Genomic DNA, 20090 nt, shown 5'->3' with positions numbered 1-20090 from the left:
ACGGTCAAATTTTAATGTAAGCTTCTAAGAAACTCCTTTTGTGTTAGTACAGTCTATTTATATTTATTTTCAGCATCGAAAATCTTTGATCCATTCAAAATCACAACTTATATGGCTTCTTCTGGAGGCAGCTTGAACACCTGTCATCAACAGAGCTTCTCCAATTTCTCCACCCAATACTTTACTTCTGATCTTCTTGCTGCTGAATCTGCCATGAATCAAGAGAAATCTTCATTCAACTGGGTCAGTTCAGATTACCAAAAAAGCATAGAAATCCCGAAGTACAAGTCGTTTCCGCCGTCTTCGTTGCCCGTATCCCCGCCTCCTGTTTCCCCTTCTTCTTATCTTTCCATCCCTCCAAGTTTGAGCCCTTCTGTGCTGCTTGATTCTCCTGTTCTTTTCTCTTCTGCTAATGTAAGTTTGTTTCTTCAAGATTGAGTATTTCTCATCTCTTCTATGTATTGAAATTTACAATAATGATTTGTTTGTTCTGCAGGTTCTTCCTTCTCCAACCACCGGAGCTTTTGCTGCTAAGCTGGACCAGGATCAGAATCAGGATCAGGACACAAAGTTTCCTGATTTCTCTTTCCATTCTCTACTAACAAGGCCTTCTCATGATTCTACATCATCCATTTTTCGCTCGTCTAATTCAACGGTATATCTACGTTCTTTGATCATAGACTGTTTTTTTCGGAAAAAATCTATTTGTAGAATGTTAGGCTGCATGCTTTGCCAAATTGCCGTGAAGAGAGTAGCTCTATATCTTAAAATTCATTATGTCATATTCAACTTGTTAGGTTTGAATACGGCACTCTGTTGAAATTTCTTGGTAAAATCTTGTGAAATTGAATCAAGGGTTAGATTAATGGATTATAAAATAATTAGAAAGAAACATGAAATTTCTTAGTCTTAGATGTATGCTGTATTATATTCGAAACTATCTGATGCAATTTGAAATGTCAACCAAGGGAAGCAATAGTTAAATATATGTAGAGCTGGTTGCATATTTAAAATGATGCTGACAATTTAACAAACATTATCTAACAGGATTCATTCAGAAGCCAACAGCAAGAAAAGGAAACGTTTCATTCACTTGACAAGAAACCTGAATTTTCAACAGTAAAGACTGCACTAAAATCAGAACCATCCCAAATGCATAGTTTCAATTCTCAAGAAATTTCCACAATTCAGACCAGCTTGGAGAACACATGTGCCCCACAGCATAATCAATCAATCCAATATGCTCAACCATCTCAGTATGTTAGGGAGCAGAAAAAATCCGACGATGGTTACAATTGGAGGAAGTATGGACAAAAACAAGTCAAGGGAAGCGACAATCCTCGTAGTTACTACAAGTGTACATTTCCAAGCTGTCCCACGAAGAAGAAGGTGGAGAGAAATTTGGACGGTCATATTACTGAAATAGTGTACAAAGGGACTCACAGTCATCCGAAGCCTCAATCTACTCGGAGATCATCTTCTAACTCAGTTCAGAATCTTACGAACAATAATCATGGGATCCAAAATCAATCAAACTCGTTTCTTGAGAATGGTCTGACGGAATCTGTGGCAACCCCACCGGAGAATTCATCTGCTTCTTTTGGAGATGATGATTTTGACCAGGGATCCTCACTTAGTAATTCGAAAGATGACGATGAGAATGAACCAGAAGCCAAGAGATGGTGAGTGAGTTTAGGGTCTGATTTCTATAATTAGATGATGTCTCAAATCAATAACATGAAATAGAATCTTACATGATGTTGGTAATTATTTTTCAGGAAAGGGGAAAATGAGAATGAGGGGATATCAGCTGCTGGAAGTAGAACCGTTCGAGAGCCAAGAATCGTTGTTCAGACGACAAGTGATATCGACATTCTTGACGATGGTTACAGATGGAGGAAGTATGGACAGAAAGTGGTCAAGGGCAACCCAAATCCCAGGTAAAAATCTGCTTTGTCGAAGTCTGCCAAGCAAATTGAGACAAATATATACATCTCAGATGTTTTATCTGATCGTTTTGATCATGTACATGGAAAACTTAATCACTGATATACTCACATTCCTGCAGGAGCTACTACAAATGCACATACAATGGTTGTCCGGTTAGGAAACATGTAGAACGAGCATCCCATGATTTAAGGGCAGTGATCACGACATACGAAGGGAAGCACAACCATGATGTTCCTGCAGCACGCGGTAGTGGCAGCTACACTATGAGTAGACCGCCACCAACCGCCACCAACAATGCCCCAACAGCAATAAGACCCTCTGCTATCGGCACCCATTCTAATGGGACAAGCTACCCAAACCCATCGAGAATGCAAACAATGCAACACCAAACACCGTACACACTTCAAATGCTACACGACACCGATAGTTTTGGATTCTCGGGGTTCGGAAACTCTACAGGTGCCTATGCCAATCAGATGCAACAGACAGAGAATTCCCAGTCGATAGCCAAGGAAGAACCTAGAGACGACTCATTTTTTGACTCATTTCTCTACTGAAGCATAGGCCTTCTGAAGGTTAATCTTGTGGCATGCAAAACTTTTTGAAGCATCTGTTTTGGGACAGTCACTTGTGATAGCGTCAAGATTTAAATTTATGTTAAATATGTGTATCTTACAACAGCATTTAGGTTAATTCTTTTCATTCGTATCAAGTCCTTTTAAGCTTAGAATAGTGTCCTGATAGTGACAGCACACGAAGAAAAGTAGAAAAAGCAAAAATATGTTATAGAGCTTGATGCTTTCAATTTTTTGGTTTGTTTCTCAGCCAATAAATATTCAATTAAACTGACCCCTCTGCATTCCAAATACTGATCGAGTTTTCTTCATTGTGAATATCATGCGCTTAAGTGCTTCTGATTGAAATTCCGTTTTCTGGTGTGCGTTTGAGATTCAGCTAGCCGATGCATGTACGTGGCTCCAGCGTTTAATAAAAAATTTCCCAGCATGAGAGGAGTACATGTTATGGGCATGTGCTTGTTTCGAACTGGGAAGTCCTAGAATGGAGTGATGAATTATGTATTTTTTATTAGTGCTGGTGTGTTAAAATAGGCAGGGCAACGTTGTATTTGAAACTCAATGACCAAAATGCAGTGGATTTTTGTTTTTTAAAAAAACAGTAGAGCATCTTGCAAAAACGATGGGATTCTGTCAATATATTCTAAATCCTTGTTCTATAACAAGCCCCTATGCATATCTTGGAAAAAAGCCGATTCTTTCTTCTATCCATCCTTGATTCTTGAACTTCAAGAGAGGCCAAGAAGCAGTACATTATATCGTTCAACGAAGTTGTGCCTTACGGGATTTTAAAACATAAAATTCATCAATAATAGAATTTACATCAATATGTTTAGCTAAATCTCGTTTAATATAGAGTGTCAAACAATCGGCAAGAAAGTCATCCTCCATTTTATTGCGAAGTGCCGTCTTCACATGCTTCATTGCTGAAAAAACCCGTTCAATAGTGGCAGTAAACACAGATAATGTCAAAACAAGATGAATCAATCTAGTCAACATAACATAAACACTTGACCGTCCACTCTCGGTCAATTGCTGACACAACTCGACAAGTGTAGAAACCTTTAAATTCTACATCACATCGAGTTTATAAATGTATCAATGCATACTTCAAAACAACAATTTCTTGATCTGTGAAATCTCCAGGATAAAACTTCTTCGCAAGCTTGCAAATATCATCACTGTTAAATGAGTCAAATGAATTTTTAGGATCTAAAGCTATACTAAGAGAAAGAAGTTTCACCGATCATTGAACCGAATATTTAACTCCATCAAAATGAAATTTATTGCTGCATTAAAAATATCAAAGTGGTAATGATGTTCTATTGAATAAACCGTCGCTAATTAAAACCGCCGATCCACCTTTTTTTTATTTTTTAATAATTTAACGACGGTTTTAGAAATAACCGTCGCTAATTTTTGCGACGGTTTTTAATAAAACTGTCGCCGATCCACATCGGCGACGGGTTTACTAAAACCGTCGCAAAAGTAGCGACAGTTATCAAAAAACCGTCGCTAAAACCGTCGTTAAATAAAAAAAAATGGGCTGGGCTACAGCCCAGTATAGCCCTAACGTAGATCCGTCTCTGGACGCAACGCATACTCCTGATCTTACCGTCAAAATAATAAAAATATCAACATTAAAAGGTAATTTTTTTTAGTCGGACCTTTTTATAAATTTAAATTATCTAACATTTTCATTATTTTCATCTTTGAGTTGATTAAGTAGACAACTGATCTTTTGCCTTGAAATATATTTGTTTTCGATACATTTGATAACGAAACATGACTAAAAGTTTGATACAAATTTTGTTAGTAAATTTGGCGGATAGAAGTTTTCTGCGTCGTTTATATACTTAAACTCGATTTTTATTATTCGTAGTGTAATCTTATATTTATTTAACTTTATAGGTATAATACTGATGATACTCTATGAATTTAATTGTGATAACCCAATATTTAACTCATATATTTTGGGTGTTAATGAATTAATAGTTGGGTCATTAGTGATGCTGAAGATATTGGAACGGGACATCACATAATTTATTCTATATTATACCAAAAAAAAAATGATATTTATATTTTATTTTGTGTTTTCGACACTCCATTTCATATGAAATACATGCATCAAATTTATTCATAAATAAAATACAAATAAAAAAAAATGAAGCGTGAATATCAAATCTCAACCAAATTTATTTTCTCATAATAATATTTATGTCCGTGATTTTTTCCATCATTATTTTTAAATTTATCAAGGGCAAATTTGTCTTTATAAAAATCGTTAAAGGTTAGTTTGGTAAATAACTTTGGACCCGTGTCTACCAAAATTTCCCCAACTTGACTTCCAACTCTCGGAATAAATCACATATACCAAACGCTCTAATATTATCTCTTACATTATTAATTAATTTTTTTATGATGTGGCAAGTCACAATAGCTACTTTTTAGTGTACATTGCATTAACTTTCAAAATATTTTGCAAATCGTATTAATCGGGTAAATCACATTAAACAAAATCATATATGACAAGCTCGTTCGAGAAAGTATTGATAGAGAGAATTGAACTTCTGACCATTAATATATCTAACATACGTCTATTTTATCAACTTTACACCTCTTAACAGCTCATTAACAATTAATTATCGTGTATTGATGTGATAATTTTTTAAATATATTAAATTAGACACATAGCAATAATAATTAATGAAACATAAAGTGTTATAATGAATTGTTGGGGATGAGTTTTCGCCCCAACTCTTCGCACAAAGATTGTAGACGTATTCAGTATCATTGTTTAGACTTTCCCACTTTCACGTTCCGCAATAAATAAATTAGAGGGGGGACGGGATGGCCACATGCATAGGCATGCAAGGTTTCAGAAATTTTCAGAGCAGCACAAACAAGATAAAAAAAAGGGTCGAGCAGAAACTGACTCTAAATTGGTATAATTTGTGAATACGAAGATCCCATAAGCTTTGTAGCAAGCAGGACTCCCTTCCCTGTCGTATCCATGCATGAAAGCCACAACGCCTTCCAGCACGCTCTTTGAATGACCCCAAGTCCTCCTCCAAAATGCCGTCGGCCCCGAAATCATTCTCTAGTTTATGGTGCACCATTCAACCAAATTTCGTATCAATTTGAACTTGGGCTTAATTTCTAGGCCGTAGGCGTTAGCAACATTTGGGCCCGTTTACATCTGGATTGATTTATTGGGCCTTTTTTATATGCAATACAAACATGTCTAAAATTGTTGCACATATATAATTTCTAGAAACTTTATCAATATATGAAACTTTTCTAGATCCTTCACAAGAAATTAACGGAGTATACCTTATTTAAAATTTCCATAAGATTCTATTTCTCTAGTTGGGCTTGACCGAAAATCTTACCCCACAGAAAAGTATGTATAAAATCATTTATTTAAACAAAAAACCGGCTGTTTTGCATTACACAATTTAAGTATGGAAATTTCATTGTTCCATTTTGATTTTTGAGTTCAAACTTTGAATTTTCTTGCATACCCACTCGATTAATTGTCTCCCTGACATTGAAAATGACCATTTCGACAATGACAAAAACTTGTGTGAGACGGTATCACGGGTCGTATTTGTGAGACGAATCTCTTATTTGGATCACCCATAAAAAAGTATTACTTTTTATGTTAAGAGTATTACTTTTTATTGTGAATATAAGTAGGGTTGACCCGTCTCACTGATTATGATCCGGACGGTCTCACATGATACTCACTCTTCGACAAATTAACCATTTTAATAGTCAAGAAACGTTTATCACACCGAATTAGACAAATAAAATGTATAATCATTTAGAGCACGTTGAGAAAAAATGCTCACGCCGAGTCTTTTAAAATAAATTTACGGCGTGAAACTTAAAATTAAATCTATATATTTCGTTCGTTAAAATTTAGGACGCAGGCATTTATTTTTATCATGTTTGTTAGACTAGATGTTGTTTTTAATCAGGAAGTATGGTACTCTAGACATCCACGACCACACACTAAATATGACAATTATCTCAAAATTATATTAAAAAAAAACAGAGAAATAAAAACTGGTCAGACATTCAACGCACGTGTATGTATTTCATTGGGTTTTCAGGTTAGTTCGACAAATCCAATGATACAAAAACTCATATGAAATGATCTCACGGATCAATTTCGTGACACTAATATTTTATTTGAGTCATTCATAAAAAATTATTATTTTGGATTGACTCATGTCACGAATAAAAATCCGTAAAATCGTCTCAGATTACACCTAATGAAATGAAATCTTACTATATAAATGGAATCTCATCTTCTGTTTAATAAGTATCCAATCAGATTGGAATTCATCTTCTGATATTTGAGTTTTATCGAGGGTAGGTCACCTAATAGGTTCTTATTTTGGACTGTCTATAAATAGTGACCTATATAATTAATTTTATGATCGAAAGAAGTAGATATCGTTCATAATTAGGTATGTAATCGAGTCGAGCCGAGTCGAACTCTTGAATGTTTGAGCTTGATTCGTTCATAATCGAGCCGAGCTCGAGCTTTATTTAGCGAATATATGCATGGCTCACGAGCTTATTCAAGCCTTTATCGAGCCTAAACAAGATTAATAAATATGAATTATACATTTAAAATTTATTAAATTAATTAAAAAATAAATTATATATTTAAAGAAAAATATATTATTCTTATTAAAATTTGTAAATTTATTATAATAAATAAATTTAATAGATTTTTTTTATATATTTCATAAATAACATGCAAAATCAATAAATCAAATATCAAAACTATTATTTTTTCATCTAAAAGATTACTCATGGACTTACCAACGAACATGTTCACGAGCTAACGAGCCGAATACTGAAAAGCTCGAGTTTGATTTGTTTATCTTAACGAGCCTCATTAAAGGAGCTCAAACGAGCTTTTATCGAATCGAGCTTCAAATAGCTCACAAACGGTTTGGTTCGTTTACATCTCTATTCATAATCCTCCAGAAAATTTCCAATTTTCATATAAATTTTTTTATGCACGTTTCAATACGTAACTTTCAAACATGTTGTAATTGAAAAGTAAACATTTCATCCCACTTTTGGCCTAACCAAATACCATTACTTCGACATAATTAGGTCGGTTTTCGCCTTGGTAAGTTAATTGTTAGGAATGTTTGAATCCCATGTTTAGATATTTTCGTTCGTTAACCTGAAGAGGAAGTTTATTATAGTTGAAGTTTAAACCTTTCTCCGGTGCTGAAACCAGAGGTATCTGTACCGACTTGCTTGCCAAGATCTCGTCTCAAACTTTGAACACTGATAATTTCAGAAAAAAAAAAAAAAAATTAGCTCGTATGAATTGCATGTTTGTAAGGACAAGGCCGTCAAACTTGGGGCCAATCAGTGTCTCCCCGCCTTTTATTTCTTGACATATAAATGTAATTCCACCCGTAGATTTAATGCCTTCCACATATCTCGACAAATGAAGTGTGGGAAACTAACAACTTAAACATCAAGTGGTCCACAACTTGCGGTTGGGCCGGTGTCAACTAGGCTTTTTTTCTAGAAAAAATAAAAATAAAAATAAAAATCTCGGAGAGTATATTAAAATTATAAACTTTGGAATATAAGGCGTTTTGATGATTAAATAGAATAATTATTTAAGTAAGATAATTTGGTTATACTTAAAATTTATGGCGTTATATTATAATTTTTTTAGAATTAAGAGTGATGTAAGGACTGGACTTGGATAAGATTGAAACAGTCTTTCATACAACAGGTACATTTCGATTATAAAAAAAAAATGGAATAGTTTTGTATGCCAGTGACTTTAGTTAATTAATTCAAATATAAAATATTGTACAAAAAATAAAAAAAGGAACTTAAGAAAAATAAACTATTACACTATATTTCGAACTCTACCTTCAATCTTAATAATAAAATAAAGTTGGAAACTAGCTTTTATTACTTAATATATTTTTAAATGAAACGTGACATTATGACTCGAACTACGTATTATTCGTTTTTGGAGAGTGACACACCATTATAACAAGTCTATAAATAGTTGGCATATACATACACATATATGAAGTGAACATTAAATAATCAAAATGCCGTGCCTTGATGTCTCCACTAACGTTAAACTCCACGAAGACGCTGAGTCCATGTTTTCCGAGCTCACAGAAGCTGTTTCTCAGATTGTCGGAATACCCAAAAACGTACGTCCAACTATAATACTCTTTCTAATCAATTTCTACATGAACATATATATATATATATATATATATATATATATATATATATATATATATATATATATGTACGTACGTATGTACACTCACTCATGTGTGATACATGAAAATATGGTATATATGTGCAGTTTGTGATGATTCTTGTGAAAGGGTCAGTAGCCATAACGTTTGGAGGGAACAAAGAACCAGCTGCATTGGCTGAGATTGTATCCATGGGTGAGATCAATTCTCAGGTTAAAAGGAAGCTGATTGCCACCATCGGATCTATTTTACACGACAAGCTCTCCATTCCCAACACCAGATTCGTGCTCAAGGTCTTCGATGGGCGAAAAGCGAATTCGAAACTGTGAGTGACTTGTTATGTTATTCGATGCAGTTTAGGGTTGATGGATGTATCGTGGATGCGTTCCACATCGGTTTCATGATGAAAGATACGACTATGTACCCGATTATAATGAACTTTTTTTTTTTTTTCCAAATGAAGTATTTTGATTGTGGCAAAAATTTTTGTAATATTGGGTCATCCACGAAAGATTATTACTTTTTATGTTAAAAGTATTATTTTTTATTGTGAATATCGATAAGGTTGACCCGTCTCACAGATAAAGATTCGTGAGACCGTCTCTCATACAGTTCTACTCTTTGATTGTTTGTAAATATAATTTTCTAAACTAGCTATCATGAATAAAAGAATCTTAATATACACATAGATATTAAAAGTATTTAACAATAATGACATAACATAAAAAGTTTATACCCACAAAGTTACATGTTTTAGCTTCAAAAGAAACTTCATAATCATCTCTTATAACCTATATATCCATCGAAAAATAGCAAAAAAGAAACAAATAGATTTAGAAATGAAATGAAACCAATTACAACAAATCAAGTTTTTATAATTAAAATAATTTTTCAATAAATCCAATTATATAGTTATCTAAATTTTAAATTCAACCCATTTTTTTGATTTAATTTGTTTCGAAACCGATCCAAACAATAATGCATGAAAAACCAATCGAAACCGTCAGTTTGAGTTGATTTTCTTAGTTTCGTTCGGTTCTGTTCACTCTTAACAAATTCCATTTTTCAAACAGATGCGACATATCAAAACTTATATATATCTTACTCGACACCAAGGTTATAGGAACGGACAGCGAAAATACCAATTTTATTAATCTCAATCAGTTTCCGAAAATGAATGGCATGCATTATCAAGCAAATTGGTAGGTGTAAACGGTACGTGAGTGGTTGAATTCTAGGCATATGTTCCGTCCTATTGATGTGATACATCTCCAATATATTCTAGGTGCAATAATTGTCCTCCCCTTCCGATCCCTTTCCATTAATCACATTCATTGCACTACAAGGACATACATTAAGGTTCGTCGGGTGATTTATAAGCACATCCATTAATGGCGAGATTATACTTTTTTCCACTTTTTAAAGTTGATTAATTCCTCGAAAAGTTGTCAAATACCATGAAATAGACCACGATTCCCAAAGTGTCAAACTTTATATATGATGTTTGGATGGTTGTGTGGCCGTTTTGAGACATTTGACAAACGTCTAGGACATGTGACAGCGGACAAGCATACAATTTGGCAACAATTAGGCTTCTTCTTATTTAAACAAAGCAGTTGGACTTGACATTGTGCATCAAGCACATTTACTCGAGTTAAGCGATTGTATATTGTATGGTATTTCAAATGTCCCATCATATTCTTTTTATAATTAAGGATTAATCAGAAATTAACACAGGTGAAATCGACTGAACTAAATGTAACAAGCTTCAAAAGTACAAGAGTTAGAAATATTTGCAGTCTCTGAAAAAGTGATTTTGAAAAGATCAGTTTTTTTCATCTCAAATACAGATTCTTGCTCGTTTCAAATTCAAATCTAGAAACTGGTTTCATGCTGATTGATATTTTTCAAAGTTAAATAATTATTTTATAAATAAATGATACCCTGTTTATTTGAATCTAATAAAAAAAAGTATGGTTTACATTCATGTTAATGATACATTATTAAACACTATTTTTTTACACTCGAATAAGAGTATTTTATTTATAAAAAAAAACTAGAATTATATAATTATTCGTCAAATATTCTACCTTAAAAAAAATTTACTTTTATTTTCAAAAGTTACTTCTTTTTTATTTTATTTTTTCACTTTTTCACAATATATATAAATTTACTCACTTCTGAGATCGACCTAGAGAAAAATGTATGGACGACCAATGGCAGTGAACCTTCAATAAATTTGTGATTAAATGCATGAAGCTGCCTTGCATAAATCAATATATTAATCAATCATTGTTGGATGATCGATTACTTGAAAACAAGAAAAAGAAGCAACTATTCATGGTAACGAATACATACACCAGAGAGTAAGCTAAGCAGTACGTACAGTACAATCAAGACCATGAAACTCAGGATGGATAGCGCCGCAGAGACCTGTAATCAGACGAAACATGCACCATCCATGGCGCTATCCCTCCTGAGCTTTATGGCTTACTCATACAATTGCAGGATATTTCAAACTGCCACTGTTAAAATGTGCATATATATTCACACACACACACACACAGATAGAAAGAAGTGACAGATATACATACATGTTAATATATACGAAATGGTGAGCGAGAGTGAGTGGAGATTTGGGTGGGTATTTATAGCAGCAAGAGTAACATGGGGTAACGGCAGAACAACGTGCTTCATCAATTTTCTCCAGTAGAGAGAGATGAGAGAAGACGAAGAAGCTCCCTGTGTGTATTACAAGAAATCTTTGACTAAATTTTGTGGCCTGAATACGAGTACCTTGTATTTTTTATGTCATGAAATCCACAGGCACGCTTTAGATATGTAGGTAGCATATGATTTTAATGCAGCCTGCCAACTACGTACGTAACTCGTCATATTTTTCCAATATTATCTTTTTTTTTAATTAATTTCACACTTCGTGTCCTTTGAAAAGAATGTATATATACATAAATAAAGGAAATTAGAATGAAGATTCAATGGAAATTCCACATTTGCCGCTGGCTCGTAGGGGTGCATGGGAGATTGTGCCATTCGCATTAATAATTTAGCGGAATTATTTTTATTACTACTGCGTACGTTTAAAGGTCAAAGTTAGAAAAGTCCAAAACACTGAAATCTAGACGAGGAATGGTCACCTGAAAACGTCTCGATATTGTGCAGAAATAATTGATCCAGGCGTTGTACAATCGTGATATATATTTATGTACACTGTCCCATGTTTCACAAATTTTGTCTCCTGAAAAAATGACAGCAGGCTCAAAATAGAACTATATGTTACATTTTTGTTGATTTAAATTAAGTTGAAATTCAAATTTTTTTGTAATTATTTGTAGATTCGACTAGTTTAGTCGTTGAAATTGATAAGTCTCAAATGTATGAATTTAGTAGTAACTTTTATAAATGCGATACGTAGCAATTAATGAGGGCCGTTGTTGCAATGAACTCATTTTCCGATGATCTTTCTAGCCAGTGAGGGTTGACGATATGAATAAAGCATGTGGAGATGGTAAATGATGATATCTTGGGAGGGGTTGGGTCATTCTTGGACTCGAGCGGAAAGAAAAAAACTAAAACAAGTCAAAATTCAATATGCTGTAAAGAGTAGAATATGGGAAAAATTTAGACATGATACTTGCGCCCGACCAGGGTGACCAAAGTACTTTTGCTCGACCGGGGTACTTTCGTCAGGGTTCAGGTCACCCGACCAGTATAGATCACCATGCATCATTAACATGATAATCAGTGCCCATGACAAGACCCGAACAGTATAGGTCGTCATGCCTATTAACAGATGATAGGACATGAGCAGTTGTCAGAGTACATGGTATGGGCATTTGTCAGATGACAGTGCATGTGCAGCTGTCTAATCAGGAACAGTGTCCATGCACTATAATCGAGGTCATATTCTTCCCTATAAATACCCAGGTTTGCTCATTTAAAGAGACATGACAATCTACTGCATTCAATAAATTCTCTCTACTTGGTGAACCTGAAACTGACTTGAGCGTCGGAGTGACTACGCCGGAAACCCTTCCGATGCCCCACTGACGTTATCTTGTTGAGTGTGTGCAGATTGTGTGACCTCGGGGGCAGTCCAGGACAGAGCACTCGTGCAGACCAGGCCAGACCACCCGAGATCATTTCATCAGGCCATGTTATACTCATCCTATTATATTAAAATCTTTACAGTGAAAATGACACTTCTCTGCTTAGGTAGATTGCCTCCCCCAGCTCGTCCAATCTACCCGTGCGACATCAGTAAAGTTTTCTGAAAAGTAATATAAAACGGCCTTGCAAGTTGCAACCCACCAAATAGATTAATTTGTCCACTTATTCACACAGTAAATTTTTTAAAAATAAATTTGGCCAACCTACTATTTTTTTAATATGTTAAACTAATTTTTTGAAAAATAATCATCATCAAATACACTTGAATTTGTTTGGTCAAAGTTATTTTGCTAACTACCTTTGACGCGATACTTTCTCTATGTGACCCGGTGGCCAAAGTCCCGAATTAAGCTCTTGCACACACTCAACCAACTCCTGAAAGGCCACCAGAAGAGGTCTAGAAAATTCTAGTCCGTTAAGAAAGCAAAGATGATGAACATGTTGAATGAATTAAAGTGCAAAATAAACCAGGGTACCTTGGTGAGGTTAAGGAAAGAGTTTTTTCCTAATTGAATTTGCTTCTAAATTTATCCGAGATCTTACCTTATCATATCTTTCTGTTTCGTACATCTCCTCCTGCTCCTCATCCTTAGCCTATCAAGACCCTTTGTTTTTATTTCTTCGGTAACGGAAGGTTGATTTAACGCAAACTCCCCCTGGAAAAAAATGACCTTTCCAGCATGATTACTTCCAATATTTTTTTAATGATTTTTTGTTAAAAGAAATATAAATTTATAGTTTCAGCTTTCAGATAAACTAATTGATCGAGCAAGTGGTTCCAATTTTGACCATCAGTTTCTTGGAAGTTAGTAAGTATTGTAGGTGATATTGGAAAAGATTGAGCTTTTAGGCTGTCGTGAAATTAAGTCATTGCCGCACCGCACACACCACTTTTAATCCATTTTCTTTTCTTCTTTTTAAGATGCACGTAAAAAATTAATTAATACTTGTAAATTGTAATAAATTGAGCACAGACATTAATTACGTTTGTCAAAGACCCCTAGCTAGCCCTGCAGGCTACGTACAGCCATACCAATATTAAATGCGATCGTCATTTAAAAAAAACATGTGGATCCAATTTGAATATACATTCTCATCACACAATCTAGCTAGTGTTCGATCTGTAAGTGGAGACTGCCGAAGATAGTAATTTCACTAAGGCATTTCTAGTCGGAGCCGTTTTGATTCATCATGTACTGCGCCACTACTGGTTATAAGTTCTGTAAGGTACGAAAGATTTGCAAGCAATCGAAATTTAGGCTCGAAGATGATATCTGAAAATTATTTTTTGGCTTAGAAACTATTTTCGGCTGGATAGTTTTTAGTACATCAATGAAATTTTTTTTAATGGATGGATAGGATTCGAAGTTTTCCAGATTTTTCACGAGTTTCTACAAAATTTCCTTATTTTCTCTCTTTCCGCAAAGGATCTTCCCTTTGCTTGCAACAACAAATTATTTCCTCGAAATCTCACGGTAAGCTGACAACAATTCATCAAAATAGGTTTATATACTAGCATCAATGCATGTAATATGAACATAAAAATTATATTCTATTCTATTAACCAAACATCGGCTCATTTACACAAATTAAAATGCCTAAAATCCCGTGGTTAATTTTCTCTAAGGTGCAAGGTTTCAGGATTTTTCATCCTCACAAAAAACACTCTGCTTCAAAAGTTTTGAAATAGTAATTCATTCCAAACATCTGGCACCCCCGGCAAGCACCAGTGTATACAATCTGAGAATGCTGCGGGATCTGCCGTCCTTTCCGGGCTCAATGGCTCCCAAAACTTACGGTATATGGTGGGGTGACCATCTTTTCTATACTCGGAGAGCTGAGTGATGTTGATGACAGATACTTTCGAACCCAACCTACTCAATACCTTTTCAACCATCTGCATTGTGGGCAAGTCCGACCCAGTGCCCCAGTACCTCTCATCGTATATAGGCTCTTTCTCATCATAACAATTGCCTTCGCTTCCTGGATTCCAATCCTCCTTACTGTTGAGCAAAGGAAAGTTTAAGAAACAAATACAAATTTTAACAAAAAAATGAAAAGTTCATAAAGCACAATTCTCTATCAAACAACTGCAGATTTGAGGAACTTTTTGTTTTTGAACCATCTCTTAATGTTTAAAACATCTTTTTTGCCATGTCAAACCAAATTTTACTCAGGCAGCACACTTACGCGAAATGTGTAGGTGACATGGTCATGAAAAAGACCTTTTTCTCTAGGGGATCAATATGGGCGGATACCCAATCTGCCCAGGCGTCCATGGCCATTTGCATACCTCCAAGGCCATCAATTTCTTCACAGACCATGTTTTCTTGATCACTCCATCTAATATATCAACGTTGACATGTGTGTCACGATTAAAATTTGCATAACAAATGAAACATTTTTTTTTGTTAAATCTGTCTCGTGCATATTTGAGGTAGGATCCAAATTAGAAACTTACAGAAGCTTAACAGGGCCTTGCCTCCACCACAGATACGAATTAAATATAAGTATGTCGGCATTCTGCCATCGTGATGAGTGCCTAAAAATTGAGTCTGGCCGCATTATTCTTTCATCAAGCCGGTGATCCACTGCATCATCAGAGTTAGATTCGGCGAGTAGAGGTGCCCAAAGAAACTCAACTGTCGCATTATAATTCTGTATAAGACATAAAAATTTGTAATAATTAAACAAAGGGTATTTCTGCTATCCGAACGTCATTTATAATGCTCATGTTTAACAGTATAACATCTAATGTTATTGATTCAAAAGTTCCCTAGCATTTGCTTATATGCCCATCATATATACAGCGATCTACGAAAGAAACTTCAGCCAGCAATATTATGTAAAGTTAGATGATGCTCAGTTCATTGATATTTCACTGGACCTATTCTCTCATTATCACTTCGAAACTGCAGTTTACCTCTGCTCTGAAAATAGTAAGTTCGGAATTCGGCGTGATGGACTGCTTATCCGCTGGAATTACAGACTGCAACAAACACAACAGTGATATCCATTGCCCTCTATTCAGTGAGTCCCCAACAAACATTAGTCTCTTACCCCTCAATTTCTCCCAAATTTCAGTGGCATTCCACCTATGTTTTCAACAACAAGAATTCACCGATGAATGAAAATCAAAACTCAGTCTTGCAAATAATTTGAAAGTACACAGGGTCCGTTTAGTATCAAAAACTGGTCAAACAGACAGATCAACACAGAACATATAAACTACCTCTTCAAATTGCAGTTATGGGGTTGCCACCTCCAAAACTGGTAACCTGAATCAGGCCTCCCATGCTTGTGACAAGCCAACTGATCGGACATGTATGGACAATCAGATTCATTATATAAAGGATATGTTGTGTTATCAAATACCCATTTGCCGGAGAAAAGGTCGCAAGCCTCTGCCTGCGCCTCCTCCCTCCGACGGCTAGGCTCAGTCTTGTGGACGCCCCAAGCAGCTCTCCTCCCGCTGTACGTTACTGTGGACCTGCATGTACTAAATTTATCCAAACCAACTGCAAATGCCACCCCGAATAACAATCATAAGCAACATAGATAATAAGCATCTGGGATTCATAAATCAATTCAACCCAGGAAATTTTACAGACACTACAGCTTGGCGGTTTCAAAATCAAGCACAATGCAACAGAAATAGGAAAATTTCCCGTCACCGTGGCAAGAGATTTTGAACTCGGACACGATAAAGATAATATGTTTCAGAGATGCAGACAAGACCTGGCGGTTTCTTCGGAAAAGTAATGTTCTGTGCAGGCGTGGAATTGAAGAAAGAACCGTCTTTTACAACAGATCCTTGGTTCCCATCTTCGGTATCAGTATGAGATTGATCCTGGTAAACTTGTCGAAAATTACACTCGTTATAGAGGATTGATAACGCTACGAATACAAAGAAGATAAGGGCGATAACGGGAACTGCGATTTCTTCTTTTGCCATCTCTGCATTGCTCTTCTCTGTGCTTGCGCGAGAAGGAGGGGGACGAGCAAACTTCGTCAAGTGCTACTGAATATTTGGGGAATTTCAAGAATCAAGGATTTTGAAACCGACGGTGACTCCTGTAGAAGAAATTTGTGATAAATGGGAAGAGGAGCTTAATGATCATTACTTTATTTGTTAGTAACCATTATGACTATTTATACTGAAAATCTATTCATTCCAATAATGAAAACCGAATCAATTATGCACCACTTTTCATGTAATCCCGCAGTAATGGCAACAACAAAAACAAGTGGGAGGTGGCATGGGTCAAGATAGCAGTTGAAAATGGAAAAATTGTCTGTGAATTGATTTGAGACTGTCCCACTTCTTTTCTTTTGATTTGATTCTGTCCTGATTAAAGTAAATAATAAATATAAATATTTTGGGCATCTATTATGTGGCCGTCGATATGTCCGAGTGGTTAAGGAGACAGACTCGAAATCTGTTGGGCTCTGCCTGCGCAGGTTCGAATCCTGCTGTCGACGTTTTTCTTTCTTATCATTTTTTGCCTTTTTCCTGTAACCAAATGAAACAAATTCCTCCATTTCCTTTCCTCTTCATCAATTTTGTACCGCTCCACACCTTCCCTCTAAAGCTTAGTTTGAAAGTCGGAAGAGAATAAAAAATAAAATTTTTGTTTTCCTTCCATTTCGACCCACATGGCGGAGGGAACTTTTTTTCCCCTAAATTTACGACACATTTTATTTTATTTTTCTTCCTTTAAAATCTCCCAAACAACTAAAGTTTTAAAATTTTCTTTCATTTCTCTTCAAATCCCAACTTCCAAAATATGCCTTAATCATTGCCATTCTTTCTCACACGCAGACCTGGTCTTCATTTTTGGTAAGCTTTCTCTCATATGTTTTGTTTTTAATTCAGCTCAACTGATTTGATATTTGAATGAAATACTTTGAATTCGAAGAGTTGAATGATATTTTGTGGATTAATTTATTTTGTGATTATTAAAATGATTGGATAATAAATTGAGTAGGAAGAGACAAATAATAATATGTTGATTAAATCACGATAGAATAAAGATGCTTGCGAGTTCATTTCCAATTAGTAGGTCTCATGTGAGACCGTTTCACGAATCTTAATCTGTGAAGCGGATCAACCCTATGAATATTCACAATAATAAGTAATATTTTTAGCATAAAAAGTAATAGTTTTTCATGGATGACCCAAATAAGAGGTCCGTCTCACAAATACGACCCGTGAGACTGTGGCAAACAAGTTTTTGTCCATTTCCAATATTCTAGAATGACCTGGCAAATGCCAACATAATAACCAGCCAATTATGACGCGTTCGTTGCTTTCTTTAAGTCAACATAATTCATTGAAAAACACGATTGATTAATGACGAAATTTATCTTCGTTAACTTTAGTGACGATTTATTCGAATTTTATTGTTCATTTCAAATTAGTAATAGTTTTTTTTTATATATAAAATCATCATTAATTTACTGATGATCTATATACAAATTGCCGCTAAATTTAGCTATGAATATTGACGATATTTTTAAAATTGTTGCACTTAAATACTTAGCAATATTTTATGTATCTTTTTCGACTTTAATTGTGAATAGATTTTTAAATTAAGTTTGCGATATTTTTCAAAAATTGTCACTAGTTTCTTATATATTTCCTCTTTCAGCCTAATTATAGCAAATAATGACAGTTTTAATCAAAATCTGTTTATAAAAATATTTTTACATTCAAATATCCGTTAATAATTGAATTTATGCATGATTGTCAGTCCTCCTTTTTAAGTAATGATAAATAATATTTGCCTCATATAAATAGAAAGATAATGAAAAAAACTTATAATATGTCATTCATTCACAATATTTGGTTGGTATAAATAGGACTGTAAACGAATCGATTCGAATCGAGCTCGAATCCGAATAAACATATTCGAAGCTCGATTCGAAACTCGAATTTTTATCATTTTCGATTCGAACTCGATTCGACTGAGGCTCGAGTTCGAATTCGATTCAACTTAATAATATATATATATATATATATATGTATACACACTTAATAATTTTTTATTTATTTTTAAATATAATACTAAGGTTCGCGAACAATCGAACAATATAATTTTAGTTCGAATTCGATTCGAAAACTATTCGAACATGTTCGAGCTCGGCTCGAATTCGATAATTTCGAATTCGAACCGGCTCGAAAAGTTCGTGAACGTGTTCGATTCGTTTACATCCCTATATATAAACGAACAATTAGAAGGAAAATGCTAAGTTTTCATTTAATCATAGTTTTAGTTAATCAAACCAAACATCCTAGTATTATTCATACTATATGATACTCATTTAAAATTTAGGGTCCGGTTCCAGTAGGTGACGCTAGTCCGAATGCTGACTTCTGATTTACTCTAGGCCTTAAATCACTAAGAAGACCGTTAGAAAATGGTCGAGAGGGTATCTCGTCGTAACCCCTCCGACGTCTACTCAGAGACTGAGAATATAACGAGAGAACATCTAAAAGTAGCTCTAAAAATTAAAATATATTGAATAATGAATTAGACACTTAAACCTGATATTTATAAGAGAATATCTAGGTCGGATGGGCCAAGGGTCAAGAATCGGGATAGAACCCAATCTTGATGGCCTAGTCATTATCAGTATAATATATTATATTCCATTTTTTGTTGCACTAAAATAACATATACGATCTTATATCCGAAGTTCAAGCAGTATTAAAAAACACCGATTATAAGAGTATATAGACCGACGAGTAATCTGGAGGGTCAACCCTATCCATATTTACAATAAAAAGTAAATTCGAATAGTAATACTTTTCATACCAAGAGAGATCCGTCTCACAATATAACCGTGAACCTTCGACAAAATTTGCTTCTAAGAATCATACATGCTAATTTCATTTGTACTCTAACTTAACCAACTTACCAACCTAGGTACACAAATGGATAATGTTTAATAATGGATAATTACTTACTTTTATGCAGAAAAAGGCAACTAACCTAGCTGCATCCGTGGACACAATTTAACTACTATATATTATATTATATATTAAGTGAGTGACTTAACTGAATTTGGTTAGACTTTGTAACATAAACTAAAATTTATA

The 20090-nt window shown here is 34.7% G+C and overlaps 3 protein-coding genes and 1 non-coding gene across 4 annotated transcripts; 3 read left to right on the top strand and 1 right to left on the bottom strand.

Annotated features, from left to right (window-relative positions):
• Positions 1-77: 77 nt before the first annotated feature.
• Positions 78-2799, top strand: LOC140825618 (probable WRKY transcription factor 33). Its single transcript, XM_073187506.1, has 5 exons — positions 78-414; positions 497-655; positions 1048-1682; positions 1779-1940; positions 2069-2799. Exons 1-5 carry the CDS (start codon positions 112-114, stop codon positions 2505-2507), a joined length of 1698 nt encoding a protein of 565 aa, XP_073043607.1. The 5' UTR covers positions 78-111; the 3' UTR covers positions 2508-2799.
• A 5821-nt stretch (positions 2800-8620) lies between these two features.
• LOC140828070 (uncharacterized) lies at positions 8621-9324 on the top strand. Its single transcript, XM_073191049.1, has 2 exons — positions 8621-8746; positions 8908-9324. Exons 1-2 carry the CDS (start codon positions 8639-8641, stop codon positions 9127-9129), a joined length of 330 nt encoding a protein of 109 aa, XP_073047150.1. The 5' UTR covers positions 8621-8638; the 3' UTR covers positions 9130-9324.
• A 5204-nt stretch (positions 9325-14528) lies between these two features.
• Positions 14529-17223, bottom strand: LOC140825617 (protein trichome birefringence-like 35). Its single transcript, XM_073187505.1, has 6 exons — positions 16727-17223; positions 16221-16506; positions 15912-16083; positions 15450-15646; positions 15179-15331; positions 14529-14991 (listed from the first exon to the last, which is right to left on the bottom strand). Exons 1-6 carry the CDS (start codon positions 16941-16943, stop codon positions 14661-14663), a joined length of 1356 nt encoding a protein of 451 aa, XP_073043606.1. The 5' UTR covers positions 16944-17223; the 3' UTR covers positions 14529-14660.
• Positions 17224-17388: 165 nt separating this feature from the next.
• Positions 17389-17470, top strand: TRNAS-CGA (transfer RNA serine (anticodon CGA)). Its single transcript has one exon. It is a non-coding gene; the product is annotated as a tRNA-Ser (tRNA).
• Positions 17471-20090: the final 2620 nt, after the last annotated feature.

Source organism: Primulina eburnea, chromosome 3 (assembly GCF_022965805.1).
Source record: "Primulina eburnea isolate SZY01 chromosome 3, ASM2296580v1, whole genome shotgun sequence".
NCBI classification, from domain to species: Eukaryota; Viridiplantae; Streptophyta; class Magnoliopsida; order Lamiales; family Gesneriaceae; genus Primulina; species Primulina eburnea.
Note: the sequence above shows the minus strand (reverse complement) of the source record. Positions and strands in the feature narration are given on the sequence as shown.

Excerpts from the sequence above, each read along its gene's own strand:
- LOC140828070 (XM_073191049.1), top strand. The coding sequence starts at position 8,639 with ATGCCGTGCCTTGATGTCTCCACTAACGTTAAACTCCACGAAGACGCT. Across the intron at positions 8,747-8,907 it reads TTGTCGGAATACCCAAAAAC|TTTGTGATGATTCTTGTGAA; the intron begins GTACGTCCAACT and ends ATATATGTGCAG.
- LOC140825617 (XM_073187505.1), bottom strand. The coding sequence starts at position 16,943 with ATGGCAAAAGAAGAAATCGCAGTTCCCGTTATCGCCCTTATCTTCTTT. Across the intron at positions 15,647-15,911 it reads TTACTATTTTCAGAGCAGAG|AATTATAATGCGACAGTTGA; the intron begins GTAAACTGCAGT and ends TGTCTTATACAG. Across the intron at positions 15,332-15,449 it reads CAAGGCCCTGTTAAGCTTCT|ATGGAGTGATCAAGAAAACA; the intron begins GTAAGTTTCTAA and ends TTGATATATTAG.
- LOC140825618 (XM_073187506.1), top strand. The coding sequence starts at position 112 with ATGGCTTCTTCTGGAGGCAGCTTGAACACCTGTCATCAACAGAGCTTC. Across the intron at positions 415-496 it reads TTCTTTTCTCTTCTGCTAAT|GTTCTTCCTTCTCCAACCAC; the intron begins GTAAGTTTGTTT and ends TTTGTTCTGCAG. Across the intron at positions 1,683-1,778 it reads GAACCAGAAGCCAAGAGATG|GAAAGGGGAAAATGAGAATG; the intron begins GTGAGTGAGTTT and ends ATTATTTTTCAG.